The 17,247-nt window shown below is 59.0% G+C and overlaps 1 protein-coding gene across 2 annotated transcripts in view; it reads right to left on the reverse strand.

The window, feature by feature from the left end:
• Positions 1-17,247, reverse strand: part of ARFGAP3 (ARF GTPase activating protein 3) — a 41,013-nt gene that overhangs the window by 21,881 nt on the left and 1,885 nt on the right. Inside the window, exons 1-4 of one of the 2 annotated variants that reach the window (XM_089307681.1) lie at positions 13,363-13,501; positions 12,433-12,551; positions 3,206-3,278; positions 332-463 (exon numbers count right to left, since the gene is read on the reverse strand). In XM_089307681.1, the coding sequence (XP_089163807.1) occupies positions 332-463; positions 3,206-3,278; positions 12,433-12,551; positions 13,363-13,386 (348 nt within the window). In that variant the 5' untranslated portion in view covers positions 13,387-13,501. Of the gene's footprint in view, positions 1-331; positions 464-3,205; positions 3,279-12,432; positions 12,552-13,362; positions 13,502-17,247 lie in introns of those variants that run through there. The other variant, XM_070052997.2, reaches the window with a different exon arrangement.

Here is a 17,247-nt window from a genome sequence, read left to right on the forward strand (position 1 = left end):
GGTCCCCGGCGCGGCACTGCTGGGCCATGTGGGGCCCGGAGCACACGAGGGCTGCAGGAGACGCGCGTGTTGGGAAGCTTTGACCACGCGCGGGCACGGCCCCTCCTCAGGAGTCAACACCGTCAGGCAGTAAGGAGTCTCTGAACAGAAACCCACACCACGGAGGCCACGTGGGGGCCGGCCGGCGACAGCCAGCACCCAGCGCGGCGCTCCCCCGGGGACAACGCCGGCCGCGGCGAGAACACGCAACCCTGGCGTCTTGGGCAATGGGACTCGGAGACCTGCTGCTTCCTACGAGGGAGCCAGCGACAAATTCGAAAGGGCCACCTACGTCGGTGCCATGCTTCCGCGTGGCTTGCGAGGCCAGCGACTTGACCCTCTCCCTGTAGAGCTGAGCGGCGCGGCTGTTGTACTTGGCGTTGGTGTCACTGGTGGCACAGCCGTGTTGATGGAAGAAGGAAGACTGTGGATTAACAGAGGCGCACAGGTTAATCGAGACGCCACGTCCGGCCCCACATCGCGGCACCCGCCCACGCACGACCCGGTGCTGGCGGCACCGGCAGGATGAAACACCGTGAGGAGAGCACCAGCACATGCACACTTCTGCCCGCGGTCAGGGAGCCGCCTCCACGGACCCACCTCGCCGCTGGGGCGGTCAGAGGGGGACTTGCGTCCCAGAACGGAAGAACTGTCTGTGTCTCCAGGAAGCTGCCCCTGGGGCAGGCGGTCCGCTCGGGACCACGGCCTCAGCCTGGACCCCGCTAGATCAGGACTGGGATGCACGGCACAGGGAGGTGGGGCCCCTGCTCAGTGCCACCTCCTCACCAGGACCGTGCACACACCAGCCCCAGCCCTCCCCGGGACCGTGTGCACACACCAGCCTCAGCCCCCACCAGGACCATGTGCACACACCAGCCCCAGCCCTCCCCGGGACCAAGTGCACACACCAGCCCTAGCCCCTCCCCGGGACCGTGTGCACACACCAGCCCCAGCCCTCCCCGGGACCAAGTGCACACACCAGCCCCAGCCCCTCCCCGGGACCAAGTGCACACACCAGCCTCAGCCTCCACCAGGACCGTGTGCACACACCAGCCCCAGCCCCCACCAGGACCATGTGCACACACCAGCCCCAGCCCTCCCCGGGACCGTGTGCACACACCAGCCCCAGCCCCCACCAGGACCGTGTGCACACACCAGCACCAGCCCCCACCAGGACCGTGTGCACACACCAGCCTCAGCCCTCCCCGGGACCGTGTGCACACACCAGCCTCAGCCCTCCCACTTGAAGGAAGCAGCGCCTCTGAACCCCTGGCCATGCCATTCCCATCACTTTGCGGGCGCAGTGTTCTTGGGGGGCAGCCATCCCTGCTGCGCACAGCAACACCAGGAGAGGGTCCTCATGGCGTCCTTGGCTCCCAGAGCTGTGAGGCTCTGACTGGCCCAAGGCCGCAGGGATGGTGAGGGGCACAGCTGGAATTCCAGCCCCAGCAGGGTGGTTCCAAGCCCCAACCTGCAGCTCAGCGAGTGCTGAGCGGACCCCTCGCTCCCTCCCTCCCGTCGCCTCCCCCTTCTGCAGCCGGGAGAGTTCCGTGGTGTGGGAGGGGCCTCTGTGACCCTGGCCCTCATCTGAGGTTTAGGAACAAGTCTGCAGGCATCGTGATAATGTGCACACGTTTCTGAGGAGACGCCCGAAACACCGCAGGCACGCATTCCCGAGAGGGGCAGAACTTCTCCTGAACAGTGAGAAACAATCTTAGTTTATTACAGGGCCCATGGCCAGTGCCTCACAACAGCATGCAAATCCACATTTAACTCCTCTGGTTACGGAACCATCAAATCCTGTTTTTTTTTTATTATTAATTGATTGATTCAAAGATTTATTTATTTATTTGAAAGGCAGAGTTACAGACAGAGAGAGGGAGAAACACACAGACAGAGGGAGATCTTCCATCCACTGATTCACTTCCTAAATGGCCTCAAAGGTTGGGGGTGAGCCAGCAAACCAGGTGCTTCATCCGGGTCTCCCACGTGGGTGCAGGGGCCCAAGGACTTGGGCCATCCTCCACTGCTTCCCCAGCAGATAGCTGGATGGGAAGAGGAGCAGCCGGGACTAGAACCGGTGCCCATATGGGATGCCGGCACCACAGGCAGAGGAGTAACCTACTGCACCACGGTGCCAAGCCCCCCATTCTGTTTTTTAAGTGCACAAATATGTGTATTATATTACCAATAAAAACAACTGTAGATATAATTTAAGCTTGACAGTTCCTCTTAATAATAAGTGTATAACTCGATGACTTCATTCACGTGACAAATTCACAGCAGAGCTCAGTACCCTCAGGGGCTGGCCCTGGGGCGCGGGGAGTAAAGCCGCCGCCTCAATGCCTCCCGCGTCCCACACAGGTGAGGGTCGTTTTCTCGCTGCTCCACGTCCGGTCTGGGAAAAGCAGCGGAGATGGCCCAGGTGCTTGGGCCCCTGCACCCATGCGGAGACCCGGAGACTCCTCTGGCTCCTGGCTTCAGCCACGTGGGCAACCAGCAGATGGAAGACAGAGCGCTCATGCTCGCTCTCTCTCTCTCTCTCTCCCTCTCCCTCTCCCTCTCTCTCTCTCTTTCCTCTCTTTCTGTAACTCTGACTTGCAACATAAATAAATAAATCTTGAAAAAAGTAAGCTCTGGTGTCCTCTCTCTGCCAGCACTTACCTGACCTATTTGACCTCAACGTCTGGCTTTCATGATGTTGTGTATTCTTTAAACTATGGCTTAGCCTTAATGAAATAACAATCGTTTGGCTCCAAGCTCTCTTATCAGATTATAAGAAAACCGTTTTGTCCTCCGCACACTTTCCATCCCCCAAACAACCCTGACTCAGAACACTGACTTGCCGCAGTCACGCCGACTTAATTCCCTCCTACACCTCCCGCTCTGCTCATTCTGCCTTATGTTCTAGCTCATTTTACAGGTACCCCACGCTGTGCGCAAGACACTGTCACGAGGAGTTGCGGGGTCCCGGCTCCTCCAGCCACCACTGTCCAGGAGAGGGTGCCTGTCAGCCCTGCACTCACCGCATCCCGGCATGGGCCCTGGGCCTCCCAGGTGTGGGACAGGTTCCCCGGCCGGTCCTGACCCCTCCCCCAGGGCCCCGCGCGGGTGAGCCCCCCTTCAGCAGAGCACCAGCCACTCACGAGCAGCAGAGGGGACTTACGGCGTTAGCGTTCCCTCCAACCTGCATGCAGCGCAGCTGAAACCAAGACCAGTTGGAATCCAACTCCGTAGACCTAAACGGAGAGAAGATGCACAGTCAGTGCCCCTCCTGCCCAGGACCAGGCCACGTGTCCTGGGGCTTCAGGGTCCTAAAGAGCTCTGTTTGTGTGGACGGGGGCACATGCCCCGGGACGCCAGGACTCCAGCGTGGAGGCACAGGCAGCCCCGATGGCCGGTTCGGCTCTGCCGGGCCCACGAGTCAGCCAGGTCAGGCCAGCAGTCTCCTCTGTGCCCCTGCACTGCATGGGAACAACCCCCGCTCCTTGCCTCCACCCCTGGAGGGGTTTGAGCTAAAATCTGGTGACAGATCTCTGCCCCTAATAAGGCGCCGCTGGGTATCCTCAGGCCAGTTTCCTGCCTGTTCAGTGTCTCCTGCACGAGGAGCTCGAGTGATGCTCGCTCTCTTTATTTGTTTTAAGAGAGAGAGAGAGAGAGAGAGAGACATCTCCCACCTGCTAGCTCTCTCCTCACCTGCCTGCCACCGCCCAGGACTGGGCCAGACTGAGCGAGGAGCCAGGAGCTCCACCCAGGTCTCCCTGTGGGTGGCAGGGACCCAACTCCTTGAGCTGTCCCTGCTGCTCCCAGGGTCTGCAGCAGCAGGAGCTGGAACTGGGAGCAGAGCTGACTTGAACCCAGCCCGCTCTGATACAGGAGGCGGTATCCCAAGCATTGTCTTTTTATTTTTAAGATTTATTTGAAAGGTAGAATGACAAAGAGAGGGTAAGACATACCTACACACACACACACAGAGAGAGAGAGAGAGAGAGAGAGCCCGAGCACCCCCATCCACTGGTTCACTCCCCAGACGGCCACAACAGCCGAAGCTGTCTGCCCCGAAGCCAGGAGCCAGAGACTCCGCCCTGGTCTCCCTCCTGGGTGGCAGGGGTCCAAACACTTGAGCCCTCCTCCCTGCTTTCCCAAGTCCATCAGCGGGGAGCAGCAGGCACCCGAGCTGGCGCCTATGTGGGACACCGGTGTTGCAGGTGGAGGTTTACCAGGCTGTGCCGGACGCCGGCCCCTCCCCCCAGGCAGCACCTTAACTGCTGCGCCAAGTGCCTGCTCCCGGACGCTCGGCCTCACCTCCCAACATCACCCCCAGCGCGGAGGGCAGGCGATGCCGGACTCGGTGTTCCTGAAGCGAACGCCGCAGCCCCTCCAGCCCCTGCTCACGTCGGCGTGAGAAGAGAGCAGACACGGCGCGTGCAGCGAGGAAGTCCCAGTGACAGCCCCTGCCCCGGGCTCCGCTGTGCAGCCTTCACCCGGAACGCAAGCCGGCCCCACGCCCACTGCAGGGCAACGTGGGTATTTTAGAATGGGCACAGCAGCTTTACCAAACGGGCAGGGCGCACAGCAGACCGCAGGGCACAATGCATCTGCTGGTTCACTCCCCTACATGCTTGCGACAGCCAGGGCTGGGTCCAGAGCCCAGCTGGGGTCTCCCACGTGTGGGGCGTGGACCCCAGCATGTGAGCCATCGCCTGCTGCTGCCCCCACCCCAGGCATGTGTCAGCAGGAACCTGGGCGCAAGTGGAGCTGGGACCCGGGCTCCTCACCTGCTGAGCCCTCCCCACTAATGTCTTGCTATTGATACTGTTTAACCCTCGTGTGGGATCCGAGTTGTTTCCAAGCCAACGGCTAATTGAGATGAAACCCACTTCATGGTGATGTACAAAAGTAAAAATTAAACCACACTTGACAAGCAATCGGTTTCCCAAAGGCAAACAAGCAGAAAAGAAAAAAAACCAAACCTCCTTTTAGAACTTCTCCTCTCCAAGCAAGATGGCCGAGCCGTCGCCGATCTCGCACCCGGGGTGGGGGGTTGGGGGACACTTGCGTAGCCGCAGCGGGGCAGCGGCGGCAGCCCGGTCTCCGCAGAGACAGAGACACTACGGGCTTCAGCTCCGGGCCCTCGCAGTTTTGCCGTCCTCACCCGTAAATGAGGAATCACTGGAGAGTGACTTATTTTGAGCACCGGGCTCCCGGTAAACACCGCACCATTGTTAAACCACGGGGTACCCTGCCACAGGTTCTATCTTCTATTTTTTTTAAAGATTTATTTATTTACTTGAGAGTTTGAGAGGCAAAGTTACAAAGAGGCAGTGGGGGAGGGAGAGAGAGAGAGAGAGGGAGGGAGGGAGGGAGGGAGGGAAGAGGTCTTCCATCAGCTGGTTCACTCCCCAGATGGCCACAATGGCCAGAGCTGGGCCAATCTGAAGCCAGGAGCCAGGAGCTTCTTCCGGGTCTCCCAGGAGGGTGCAGGGGCCCAAGGACTTGGGCCATCTTCTACTGCTCTCCCAGGCCACAGCAGAGAGCTGGATCAGAAGTGGAGCAGCCAGGACTCAAACCAGTGCCCATGTAGCAGCTGGGACTAGAACTGGCGCCCATGTGGGAACTGGCGCCCATGTGGGATGCTGGCGTCACAGGTGCTGGCCCTGCCCGCTACGCCCTAACACCGGCCCCAAAGTGTCACCTTTCTGCACTAAAAGCGGCACCCAGACGACCTCCAGGGGGTCACTGCCAACACGTGCCAGGGCTGCGCCAGGGCTGTGCCAGGCGTCAAACTTTACACGAAGTCTTCCACCCTCCTCACCTGACACACCGTGGCATCTGCCAGCCCAGGGCTATGGAGGCCGGCCCCCAGCAGCCGGCTCCGGCCCCTAGGCCTTGCTCACCTCCCCCAACGCTGCCTCCTGCTCAGCCTCCCTGCCGTCACCCTCCGGGGCCTCCGCGCTCAGAGGAAGCCCCGCCCTGGCGGCTGCGGCCCTGCACCTCGCCGCACGACCCCCGCTGGGGGCTGCTCCACCTCCTCTGGCCTCTCGCTGTCTTCTCACCGGCCTGCGTGCTAACCTGTTTCAAAACCTCACCAGGCCTCCCACGATCTCTGCAAACGCTACCTCCCCTGGTCTGCTCCACCTCACCTTCCGCCCGGCGGGAGCTGCTTGGTCGTCTCCTCTCCACGCAGCGTCTGAGCTCGCCCGTGCCCCCGCCCCATCCGACCAAGGCTGGGGTCCGGTCCCCCACCCTGCATGAGCTCATGAAAGGCTGAACTGCGAGCTCATGGAGAAGCAGGGCGGGAGAACAGCACCGGCGACTCGGACAGCACAGCGGGCGCTGGGCGGAGGTCCCGGGGGTCCACACGGCCGGCCGGCTCGGCCACAGAGCAGCCCACCCAGCCCTGCACTCCTAACCTGCCCCACGGCCCCACTGCAGGCCAGTCGCAGCTTATCAATTCTTCCTTTCTAAAGTGTGCTTGGAGTTTAAAAAAACTCCACTCAAAGAAACCTACCACCCATGCCTCCGTGAACAGAGATCACGCCTGGGACTGCTTCCACATGAGAGTGACAGAGAGTGTGTGCACATGTGGTAGTGTGCACATGTGTGCATATGTGTGTGCACATGCACGTGAAAGTGTGTGCGTGTGCGTGTAACTGCACATGTGCAAGTTGCGTGTACATGTGTGTGAATGTGAGACTGTGTGAGTGTTGAGTGTGTGAGTATATGTGTGCACATGTGTGTGAGAATGTGAGTGTGTGTATGACCTGAGTGCTGTGTGAGTATGTCGATATGTGTGTGTATGAGTGTGTGAGTGCAGGTGTGCACATGTGTGTGTGTGAGACTGTATGAGTGTTGAGCGTGTGTGCGTGTGTATGCCTACATGTGTGTGTATGAGTGTGTGAGTGTGAGTGCATGTGTGCACACATGTGTGTGAGCATGCACGTGTGTGGCTGGCAGCGGAGAGGAAGAAGAGGGCTAAGGGATTCTGGAGGGGCACGTTCACTTCTCTCTTCCCACAGCTCGGAGCTGCTTGGACTTTTTCCCGATGAGCGAGCGTCCGGGATTTGTCCGTGGAAATATCCAAAGAGCAGCTCCACCTACACTTGAAAAAGCCAACCAGAGGGGCCGGCCCTGTGACGCGGCACATGAAGCTGCCGCCTGTGACGCCCGCATCTCACATGGGCACAGGTTCTAGTCCCGGCTGCTCCACTCCCGATCCAGCTCTCTGCTGTGGCCTGGGAAGGCAGTGGAAGATGGCCCAAGTGCTTGGGCCCCTGCACCTGCGTGGGAGATCCAGACAGAATTCCACGCTTCTGGCTTCAGCCTGGTCCTGACCTGGCCATTGCAGCCATGTAGGGAGTGAACCAGCAGATGGAAGATCTCTGGCTCGCTTTCTCTGCAAACTGAATTTACTGTGGGAACCCAATCCCACTGCATACATCGCCAGCCTTCTCTCTCTTGCCCGGGACTGTCTGCCGCCCCCACTACACAGCGGTTGTCAGCTGCTCTCTCTGGATCCCGTGTAAGCACTGGGGTTTATGCGGCTGTGTTTGTCTGACTAACAGGCCAGTGGTTGATCCCGAGACAGCCCAGATGCGGCGCTGGGTGAGTCCTGCCCCGAACACCTGACTTCCGGAGTGGCCAGGACTGGCGGATGCTGCCAGAGAGGAAGGGGAGGAGGGAAGGCTGGTTGTGAGGCAGGCGCTGGGCAGACGGGGGGAGGCTGCAGCAGAGACAGACAGGGCTTTGTACGGCCCGAGTCCAGTCCTCCCACGCCCTGGGCACGCCGGGCGACCACACGCTGACTGGCAACGGCCCATCTGGAAACAAAAGTGCATTAAAAACAAACCTGACTCACTGGAGAAAGAACCATCTCTCCAGCAAAGCATGCTGGGAAAGCGGCCAGTGCACGGGCAGAACGCTCAGCGCGGGCGGGACACGGTCTTCCATCGAAGACCTAGACCCGAGGAAGTCCTGACGGAAGAGGCGGTCACAGCTCAGTGCACTGCAGGTGGCAGTGACGGCTGTGACACCAGGCACAGGCAACAGAGGGCAAAGCAAACTGGACTTCATGAAACATTTTAAAAGCTTGTGCCATCAGAAGAGAATGTCGACAGAGTGAAGACGCAACTCACAGACAGACAGACAGACAGACAGAATCTGCAGATCACGCATGTGACAGCAGGGGCGGGGACACCAGGAAATCACCGGGTCTGGCCCTGCCAAGGCAGTGGCGGGCAGGACTCGAAGTCCAATAAACCTACAGCAGGCTGGGCTTCAAGTTGGTCACGGCGCATGGCCAGGAGTGGTGTTACAGTGGTGTTACAGTGGCGGCCCTGGGCAGTAGAATGGTTTCACCCCGTGATAAAGAATCAATGTGCAGAATACCTGGAGAGCCCCAAACCTCAACAACAATGCCCAGTTCCAAAACGGGCGAAGGACTGGGGAGGACTTCAACATCACTCTCCACCCGAGAAATGGACGTAAAAACCGCCACGAGCCAGCACCTCACAGCCATCAGTGTGGCAACTGCGGAAGACACAGCACAAGTGCTGGCCGGGCCGTGCAGATACCAGAACCTTCGGCACTGCTGGCAGGTACAGCCGCTGTGAAAAACTAGGGGCTTCCTCCAAACATTACCAACAGAATCACCACGTGGAGCAGCGATTCCACGTCTGGGCCTAACCCAAAGAACCGAAAAGAGAGGAATCTGCAGCCCCGGGCTGATGGCAGCATCAGGCACAGTAGCCAGGTCGTGCAGCCACCCAAGGGTCCACCAGTGGATGAAGGGGTAAGGAGGGTGGTGGGTGGGGAATACTGTTCAGCCTGAGAAGGGTGGGCAGCTCGGACGCCTGCTGTACCGAGACCCTTTAGGACGTCAGGTGACATGAAACACGCCACTCAGGTGGGGCAGGGGGAGGAGGCGGCGCACAGGCACAGAGAGCAGAACGGGGGCTGTGGGGACCAGGCAGAGAAGGGAGGGGAGCAGCGTTTGTTCTGCAAGGGGAGCCCTCGGCAGGTGCGTGGTGGTGAAGGTCGTGCCCTGTGGATGCCTCTGGTGCCGCTGAACCACACGGGGCAGGCACCCTGGCGCAGCAGGCTGAGCCCACGCTGGGGATGCCCGCACCCCACTTTGGAGCGCTGGTTTGAGCCCTGGCTACTTCACTCCTGCCCCGGCTTCCTGCCTACATGCCTGGGGAGGCAAAAGATGGCCCAAGTATTTAGGTCTCTGCCACACATGTGGGCGACCCAGATAGAGCCCCTGGCTCCTGGCCTCAGCCTGGCCTAGACCTGGCCGTTGTGGCCACTTGCGGAGGGAACCAGAGGATGGAAGATCCCTCTGTTGCTCTCTTTCAAATAACTAAATAAATATTTTTTCTTAAACAGGTAGCTTTATTATGTTGCAGTCTTTTTAAAAAATTTATTTAATTATTTGACATAGTTACAGAAACAGAGGGAGATATGGGAGGGGGCAGATCTACCATCTGCTGGGTCATTCTCCAAATAGTTGCAGTGGCTGGGGATGGGCCAGGCTGCAGCCAGGAGCCAGGAGCTTCAACCAAGTCTCCCACATGCATGCAGGACCCTAAGCACTTAGGCCGTCTTCTGCTGCTTTCCCAGGTGCATAACCTGGGAGCTGGATAGGCAATGCAGCAGCCAGGTCTCAAACTGGCGCCCATATGGGAAGCTGGCATGGCAGGCAGTGGCTTTAACCCAGCGCCACAGCACTGGCCACACTAAATAAATCTTAAAACACACACACACACACACACACACACACACACACACACCAGTCTAAGAACCAGAGTCTAAGAGAAAAGAATTGACGGCCACTCTGAAAGCAGTTAAATACACACACAATAATTCCGTCTTCTAAACAGCAGCCGGGCGTTCCATGGCTGTAAGGACCCAGCCCTCACGCTTCTACAAGCTGATTTCTGAAAAAAGAACCCCGTGCATCAGGAAAAGTTATCTTTTAAAATCTATCAAAAAAGAAAAGTAGGTGTTGGAGCTGGTGTTTGGTGTAGTGGGTTAAGCCACCTGCAGCACTGGCATCCCATATGGGTCCCAGTTCAAGTCCCGGCTGTTCCAGTTCCCTGCTAACGTTCCTGGGAAAGCAGCGACAGATGGCTGAAGTCCGTGGGCCCCTGCACCCATGTGGGAGACCCAGAAGAAGCTTCTGGCTTCAGATCAGCCCGGCTCTGGCTGTTGCAGCCATCTGGGGAGTGAACCAGTGGATGGAAGACCTCTCTCTCTCTGACTCTCCCTCTCCTCTCTCTGTAACTCCGCCTTTCGAGTAAATAAATAAATAAATCTTTTTTTAAAAAAAGTAAGTTGTAATTATTGCTACATAGTTTCTGTGCTGACATACTAAGTACCTCTTTATGAATTATAACATTGTATCCTGTTGCACAAATGTCGGTATATAGCAATCCTGTTGGACCAATGGTCTCTTTTTTTTTATTTTTTATTTTATTTATTTTTTTGACAGGCAGAGTGGACAGTGAGAGAGAGAGAGAGACAGAGAGAAAGGTCTTCTTTTGCCGTTGGTTCACCCTCCAATGGCTGTCACGGCCAGCGCACTGCGCTGATCCGAAGGCAGGAGCCAGGTGCTTATCCTGGTCTCCCATGGGGTGCAAGGCCCAAGCACTTGGGCCATCCTCCACTGCCCTCCCTGGCCACAGCAGAGAGCTGGCCTGGAAGAGGGGCAACCGGGACAGAATCCGGCGCCCCGACCGGGACTAGAACCCGGTGTGTCGGCGCCGCAAGGCGGAGGATTAGCCTAGTGAGCCGCGGCGCCGGCCCTAATGGTCTTGAAATAAAACTGCTGGCCACAATTCTAGAGGCCTGGCCAGCGGCTCCTGCCCTGCAAACAGGCAACCTGGCTGGTGGTGCGGGCACACCGGAACCTGAGCCAGAAGGCACCCTGGTGGCCACAGCGGCGGGCGGGCAGCCCGTGCTCAGCACCTGGGCCCTGAGCATGGCTGCAGACCTGTTTTCTTTTTGTGTCATGATTTCCACTTCTTTCGCTTCACTGAAAGGTACTTTCCCGCTCCCCTGGTCTACCGGGCCCCCCTGTCCAGGGGTCACCTTCCTCCCACGCTCACAAAGGCCCCACGCGGGCCGCCACCTGAGCAGCCGGACTTCAGATACAGACAGGGGCCAGACCTGCATGTCGGAAACACTCGGAACTGCCAGGGAAACCACACAGGCATCGCTCCCTGGAGCTCTGCTCTGGTCATGGCCTTGGGAGCCAGGCGGCACTGGACGGGCAGCCCCGAGCTGACTCTCCACCTGCGAGGGGCTGTGGCTAGACCCGAGCAGCCGGACCACCTCCTCCTGAGTGGGTGCTCTGCTGCCTACTGTCAGCAGGTAGTAGAGGGGAGGAAACGCTGGCCGGAGCTACCCCCACCCCCCTGCCGCGTCTGCACTCCACAGCGCCACCCCTGGGCCTCCGAGTGCTCTGCACCCCCAGAGCAGGCGTGTGGCTGCCTGGGACACTGCACCCCTCACTGGAGCCCCTACGTCTGAGTCCTGGCTCCACCTGTGATCCAGGTCTTGCTAACGTGACCCTTGGAGGCAGCAGGTGATGGGGTCCCTGGCACGCACGTGGGAGCCCTGGGCTGAATTTTAAGTCCTTTGGCCTGGCCCCGTCCTGACTATCGTGGGCATCTGGGGAGTGAGCAGGGGATGGAAGATCTCTCTCTGCCTTTCAAATTAAATAAATAAAAGAACCCATTTTCCCAGCTTATTCAATGATAAAAGATTTAAACCTCCATAACTCACAATCAACCTGTCATTTTTTGTTAAGAACATTTGTGAAATGTCTGTTCTCAGACCTTTTTTTTTTTTTTTAAAGATTTATTTATTTATTTGAAAGCCAGAGTTACACAGAGAGAAGGAGAGGCAGAGAGAGAGTTTCCATCCACTGGTTCACTCCCAGTTGGCTGCAATGGCTGGAGCTGTGCGGATCCAAAGCCAGGAGCCAGGAGCTTCTTCCAGATCTCCCACATGGGTGCAGGGGCCCAAGGACCTGGGCCATCCTCTACTGCTTTCCCAGGCCATAGCAGAGAGCTGGATCAGAAGTGGAGCAGCCGGGACTCGAATTGGTGCCCATATGGGATGCCGGCGCTGCAGGTGGTGGCTTTACCTGCTACACCACAATGCTGGCCCCCTCAGACTTTTTTGTTTTAAAGATTTATTTTATTATTTATTTGAAAGGCAGAGTTACAGAGAGAGAGGGAGAGACAGAGTGAGATATCTTCCATCTCCTGGTTCACGCCCCAAATAGCCGCAACAGCCAGGGCTGGGCCAGGTCAAAGCCAACAGAGAAAAGGAGGAAGACGCCATGAGACAGCAGGGCTGCTGCGCCGGGGGCGGGGTCGGACTCACCGGATGAAGCTCAGGTGGACGCCCAGCGAGCGGTGCGAGCCCGAGCAGTCGATGCACAGGAACACCCCGTAGGTTATGCTGGCCCAGCTGGGGTTCTTGGCGCCACAGTCGAAGCACACCTGAGGGGACATGGGAGGCCCCGTCACGAATGAGTCCCCGCGAGCAGTGACTCACCTGTGGACGCGGCGCGCGCCGGCCGGAAGGGGCTCGACCGTGGCAGTTCCGCCTCGGGGTGCTGGACAGCGGCTTACTTACACCCTCACATTTCAATCTCTTTTATTGGAATCACACCCGACTATATTATTTTATGATTATTCCAACACAGTTATTATTCACGCATTACAGCGAGCACGTGCGTGCTGAGACAGGTGCACTGAGCGGTAGCAGGGCACAGGCGTGCAGTCCCCTAGACAGCACCTGTCCTCAACACCTGTGGGCAGTGGACGGCGCGCCCGGGAACCCTGCCTTGCGTGATTGCCCCCTCACTTGGCCCACAGAAGGACGCGCAGTGATGGCTGGCTCGCTGCCGGGGGATCAGCTCCTGAGAGACGCTGAGGTGCCCCCGCTTGGGGTCCCCGGCTCCAGGTCTCAAGGACACTCGGGCAGCACTGTGGCAGGGCACGGCGAGGCCCCAGCCCCCCGCGAGGGAGCCCTCAGCTGACACAGCCTCACAAGGGAGCCTCACCTGTTCAGGGCTAAGACCCAGGCTCGCGGGAACGCAACGCACGGCAACAGGGAACCACAGAGCGAGGCTCCTCGGGCTTGCCCTCCACCGTGAGAACTCGGAGGCGCCCAGGCTGGGACCTCCCCGCCACCTGGCTTCCCTTCTCCGCGGGCATAAAGCTCAAAGAACCTTGCTGAGCAGGTTTGGGGACCTCTGTGTCTCCCAGGAGCCTGAACAGTGCCCCAGGGCAAGCACTCAGCAAATACCTCCAGGAACAAACTCCGGAACATTCTGTCAGCTGGAAAACTGTCCACGGCCTCTGCCAATGCCAGGAAGTCAAACTTTCCTCGTCTGATACCGGGGCAGAGACAGCGCCTTGAAGCACACAGGCCCACCGCCGAAGCGAATGTTCACAGCGCTCAGGCCAGCACAGCAGCGCACGGAGAGCCCCCAGAGCAGGTGAGTTAAACGTTCTTCCAGGAGGAAAACCCAGACACATTCTAGATGCGGGCTGCGAGGCAGAAGACCCGGGTGGAGGCTCCACGCCACCCTCAGGAACGACCTAGCATCTTGGGGGCAAAACCCGAGAGCAGCGCACGTGCCTTCTGAGCCCCTCACCCCGAGCGGGTGAGGGACCCTGGCCAGAGCATGCGCAGATGGGGGCACACGCAGATGCGGGCAGGGATTCCACCTGGGGCCCCGCGCGGCCAGGCCACGTGCTGGCCTTCGAAAGGCCCCTGGCAGCAGGAGGGCCTGGGCGAGAGCCACCGGCTGGAGAGACCGGGCTGCGTGGGGCGCCAGGCCTCAAAACTGAGGGCAGACAGGTGCTACTCCAGTCCGCAAGGCTGTGTGGGACCCTCACCCCTCACTCCCAGAGCTGCTGTGCGCCCAGCACCCGGGACTGCCCCATACACAGCAGGGCGCTGCCGCCTGGAGCCCACGGCCCAGCGCCCACGGCGTTAGGTGTACAGCTCCATCCAAGAGAGCACAGACGCAGAAGGTTTTGGAGACAGGGCTAAAGGGGTTTGTGCGAGGCAGAGACAGAGCGAGCTGCAGCCACCGGTGTCTGCGATGCTGCGGCGAGGCCGGGCCCTCGCCCAGGTGGCAGATTGGGGCGGCAGGGACCCGGCTACCTGAGCCACCGCCTGCTGCCCCGGCGTGCGTGAGCTGGGAGCTGGCGGTGGGAACTGAATCCAGGCACTCTGCTGTGGGAAACGGGCATCCTGACTGCTAGGCCAAGCAGCTGCCCCTAAGGGGCGTCTGGTATCCCGTGAAAGGGATCCAGAGAGGTTGCAGGGGCCAGTGTGGTGCTGCCGTGGTGAGGCTGCTGGTCTCGGGGCACCAGCCGGAGTCCCAGCCCAGCTTCCCAATAAAGCACCTGGGAGGCAGTAGGCGACGGCGCACGGGCTTGGGCGCCTGCACCCACGTGGGAGCCCAGGGTGGAGCTCCAGGCTCCTGGCCCAGGCCCAGCGACTGCGGCCATGTGGGGAGTGAACCAGCAGATGGACGGCCTCTCTCTCTGTCACTCTGCCTTTTAAACAAGTGAATAAATAAATCTTTAAAAAAGAAAAATTACCCAAAGGAGGCAGTGGGTGGCAAGAGCCTGCGCAGGAAATGCAGGTGACAGCAGACGGGGGGTGCGGAGCCCGGGGCGGGCGGCTTTGACTTCCAGCACGGCGGCAAGGCTGGCTGCGCACAGACAGCACTGGGCTTCTGACGGGGCAGCTTCAGCACCCCGCTCCCTGGCCCCCGGCTGAGCCCCGGGATTGCCCGGGTGCAGTTCTGGGAGGCATGCGTCCAGCAGGCACGCGCTAGGTGCAGGCCCAGGCGCTGGCGCAGTTTGCGGGGCCGGGGCAGCAGAGGTCAGTGGGCAGCGAGACGCCAGCGCCCACCGCCGCCTCGATTCTCCTCCCGCTGGAAGACAGTGCTCTGATGGGGCTCCACTGTGTTTCCATAAGGAGCCCCAAACCAAAACCAAGACACCGTGTTCTACGCAGAATCAGTTCTTACGGGGCTGAAAAATCAATAGGTTTTAACCGACGACTGGTTTGCCTAAGTGTGAGAGTGGTAACTGCTATGGAGATACCGAGAGCTGCTATGCGCGTTCACGCCTCCACAACCCTCTGAGAGGCAGGCGCCGCTCCTCGCGCCATCGGCGCCAGCTTGCCGGGCGCGTGCACCTGCGCAGCCGCACACAGCTGACACGCAGAAGCGCTGTGGTCGACCGCTCTGCACCCCGCCTCGACGTCCCAAAGTTTTCCAAAGAGAGGCCTGCATCTCCAGTTTGCACACTCCACACATCACACAGCAGGCTCCATCCTCAGAGAAAACGAAGGACTGACAGGCGCCCAGCTCAGAGACCTCCGCTCCCGGAGCCCTCTCTCCGCCCGCAGCGTCTCCGACCGTCCTCACCCCTACCCTGCCAGCTCCCTGAAGGCGGGCGCTGTGTCTTTTAGCCATCAGTGCATGCAGTAGGCACCGCACTGTGTCTTTTTAGCCATCAGTGCATGCAGTAGGCACTGCGTCTGTGGGTTCCTCGTGACAGATTCAACCAACCCAGACTGAAAATATTTAAAAACAGTGACACAACAAAATACGAAAAACAGGCACTGCGGCGTGGGCTTTCTGGTGCAGCGGGCGAAGCCACGGCTCAGGTCCCACTGCTCCCCGCTTCCGATCCCACTTGCTGCTGGTGTGCCCGGGAGACAGCGATGAAATGCAGGTACTTAGGTTCCTGTGGCCCACGTGGGAGACCCGGATGGAATTCCTAGCTCTGGGCTTCGGCCTGACCACACTCCAGCTTTTGAGGGCATGGGGGAGGGGGGCAGCGGAAAATAATGGAAGATCTTTCTCTCTGTTTTTCAAATAAATAAATGCATACATAAATCTTTAAAAAGAAAAGTACTAAAAATAAGTACCATCAAGTCTAGAATTCTACACAAGAAAAACTGTCTTTTAAAACGAGCAATCTGGGCCGGCACCGCGGCTCACTTGGCTAATTCTCCACCTGCGGCGCCAGCACGCCAGGTTCTAGTCCCGGTCGGGGCACTGGATCCTGTCCCGGTTGCCCCTCTTCCAGGCCAGCTCTCTGCTGTGGCCCGGGAGTGCAGTGGAGGATGGCCCAAGTGCTTGGGCCCTGCACCCCATGGGAGACCAGGAGAAGCACCTGGCTCCTGGCTGCGGATCAGCACAGTGCGCCAGGCCATGGCGGCCATTGGGGGGGTGAACCAATGGAAGGAAGACCTTTCTCTCTGTCTCTCTCTCTCTCACTCTCTCATTGTCTAACTCTGCCTGTCAAAAAAAAAAAAAAAAAAAAGCAAAAAAAACAAAACACAACGAGCCACACTATTTGCACAGCACTCGCCATATGTCAGGCATTGTAAGTCCTCGAGAGAGGATTTGGAAGTGTGCAGGAGGAAGCGTGCAGGCGAGATGCAAGTAGGACCCTGTGTTCTGTAGATTCTGCCCTCCATGGGGGTCCAGGCACCGACCCCGAGCCCTGCGGGACGACTGTGTTCCCTGTCGAACACTCACTGAGTGACTAGCACAGCTCCTAGTGAAAGCAAGGCATGGGTGGGGCGCCCAGACGGGAAGCCGACCCTCAGGGCCGAAGCCTCTGCAGAGCTCCGCGTCGCTCCTCCTCGCCTCTCCTGACTCACGCACACGAAGGCCGCTTTTGCAAACCCACCTCAAAAACGCGTACCATTGCCCAACTCCGTCCTGTCACCGCAGCCCGCCTCCAGCACCGGCATTCGGCCTGGTGGTTGTGGTGGCTAAGACGCCGCCTGCACCGACACTGGGAAGCCTGGGTTCGAGTCCTCTGTGCTGGTTCTGGCTCCCTCCTAACGCTCCCCACTGGGAGGCAGCAGGCGACGGCTCGAGTGCTTAGGTCCTTGCCACACTCGTCCGAGACCTGGTTCGAGTTCTTAGCTTTTCTTTTTTTAAAAATGTTTACTCTTTTTTTAAAAAGATTTATTTATTTTGAAAGTCAGAGTCAGGGAGACCTTCTGTCTGCTTGTTCACTCCCTGGAAGGCTGACACAGCCAGGTCGAGTTCAGACCCTTTATCCAGGTCTCCCACAAGGGTGCAGGGGCCCAAACACGTGGGCCATCTTCTGCTGCTTTTCCCAGGCCATCACAGGGAGCTGGATG

The sequence above is a fragment of the Oryctolagus cuniculus genome, chromosome 11 (genome assembly GCF_051225735.1).
Source record: "Oryctolagus cuniculus isolate XC-2025 breed Fujian yellow rabbit chromosome 11, ASM5122573v1, whole genome shotgun sequence".
In the NCBI taxonomy this organism is placed as follows: Eukaryota; Metazoa; Chordata; class Mammalia; order Lagomorpha; family Leporidae; genus Oryctolagus; species Oryctolagus cuniculus.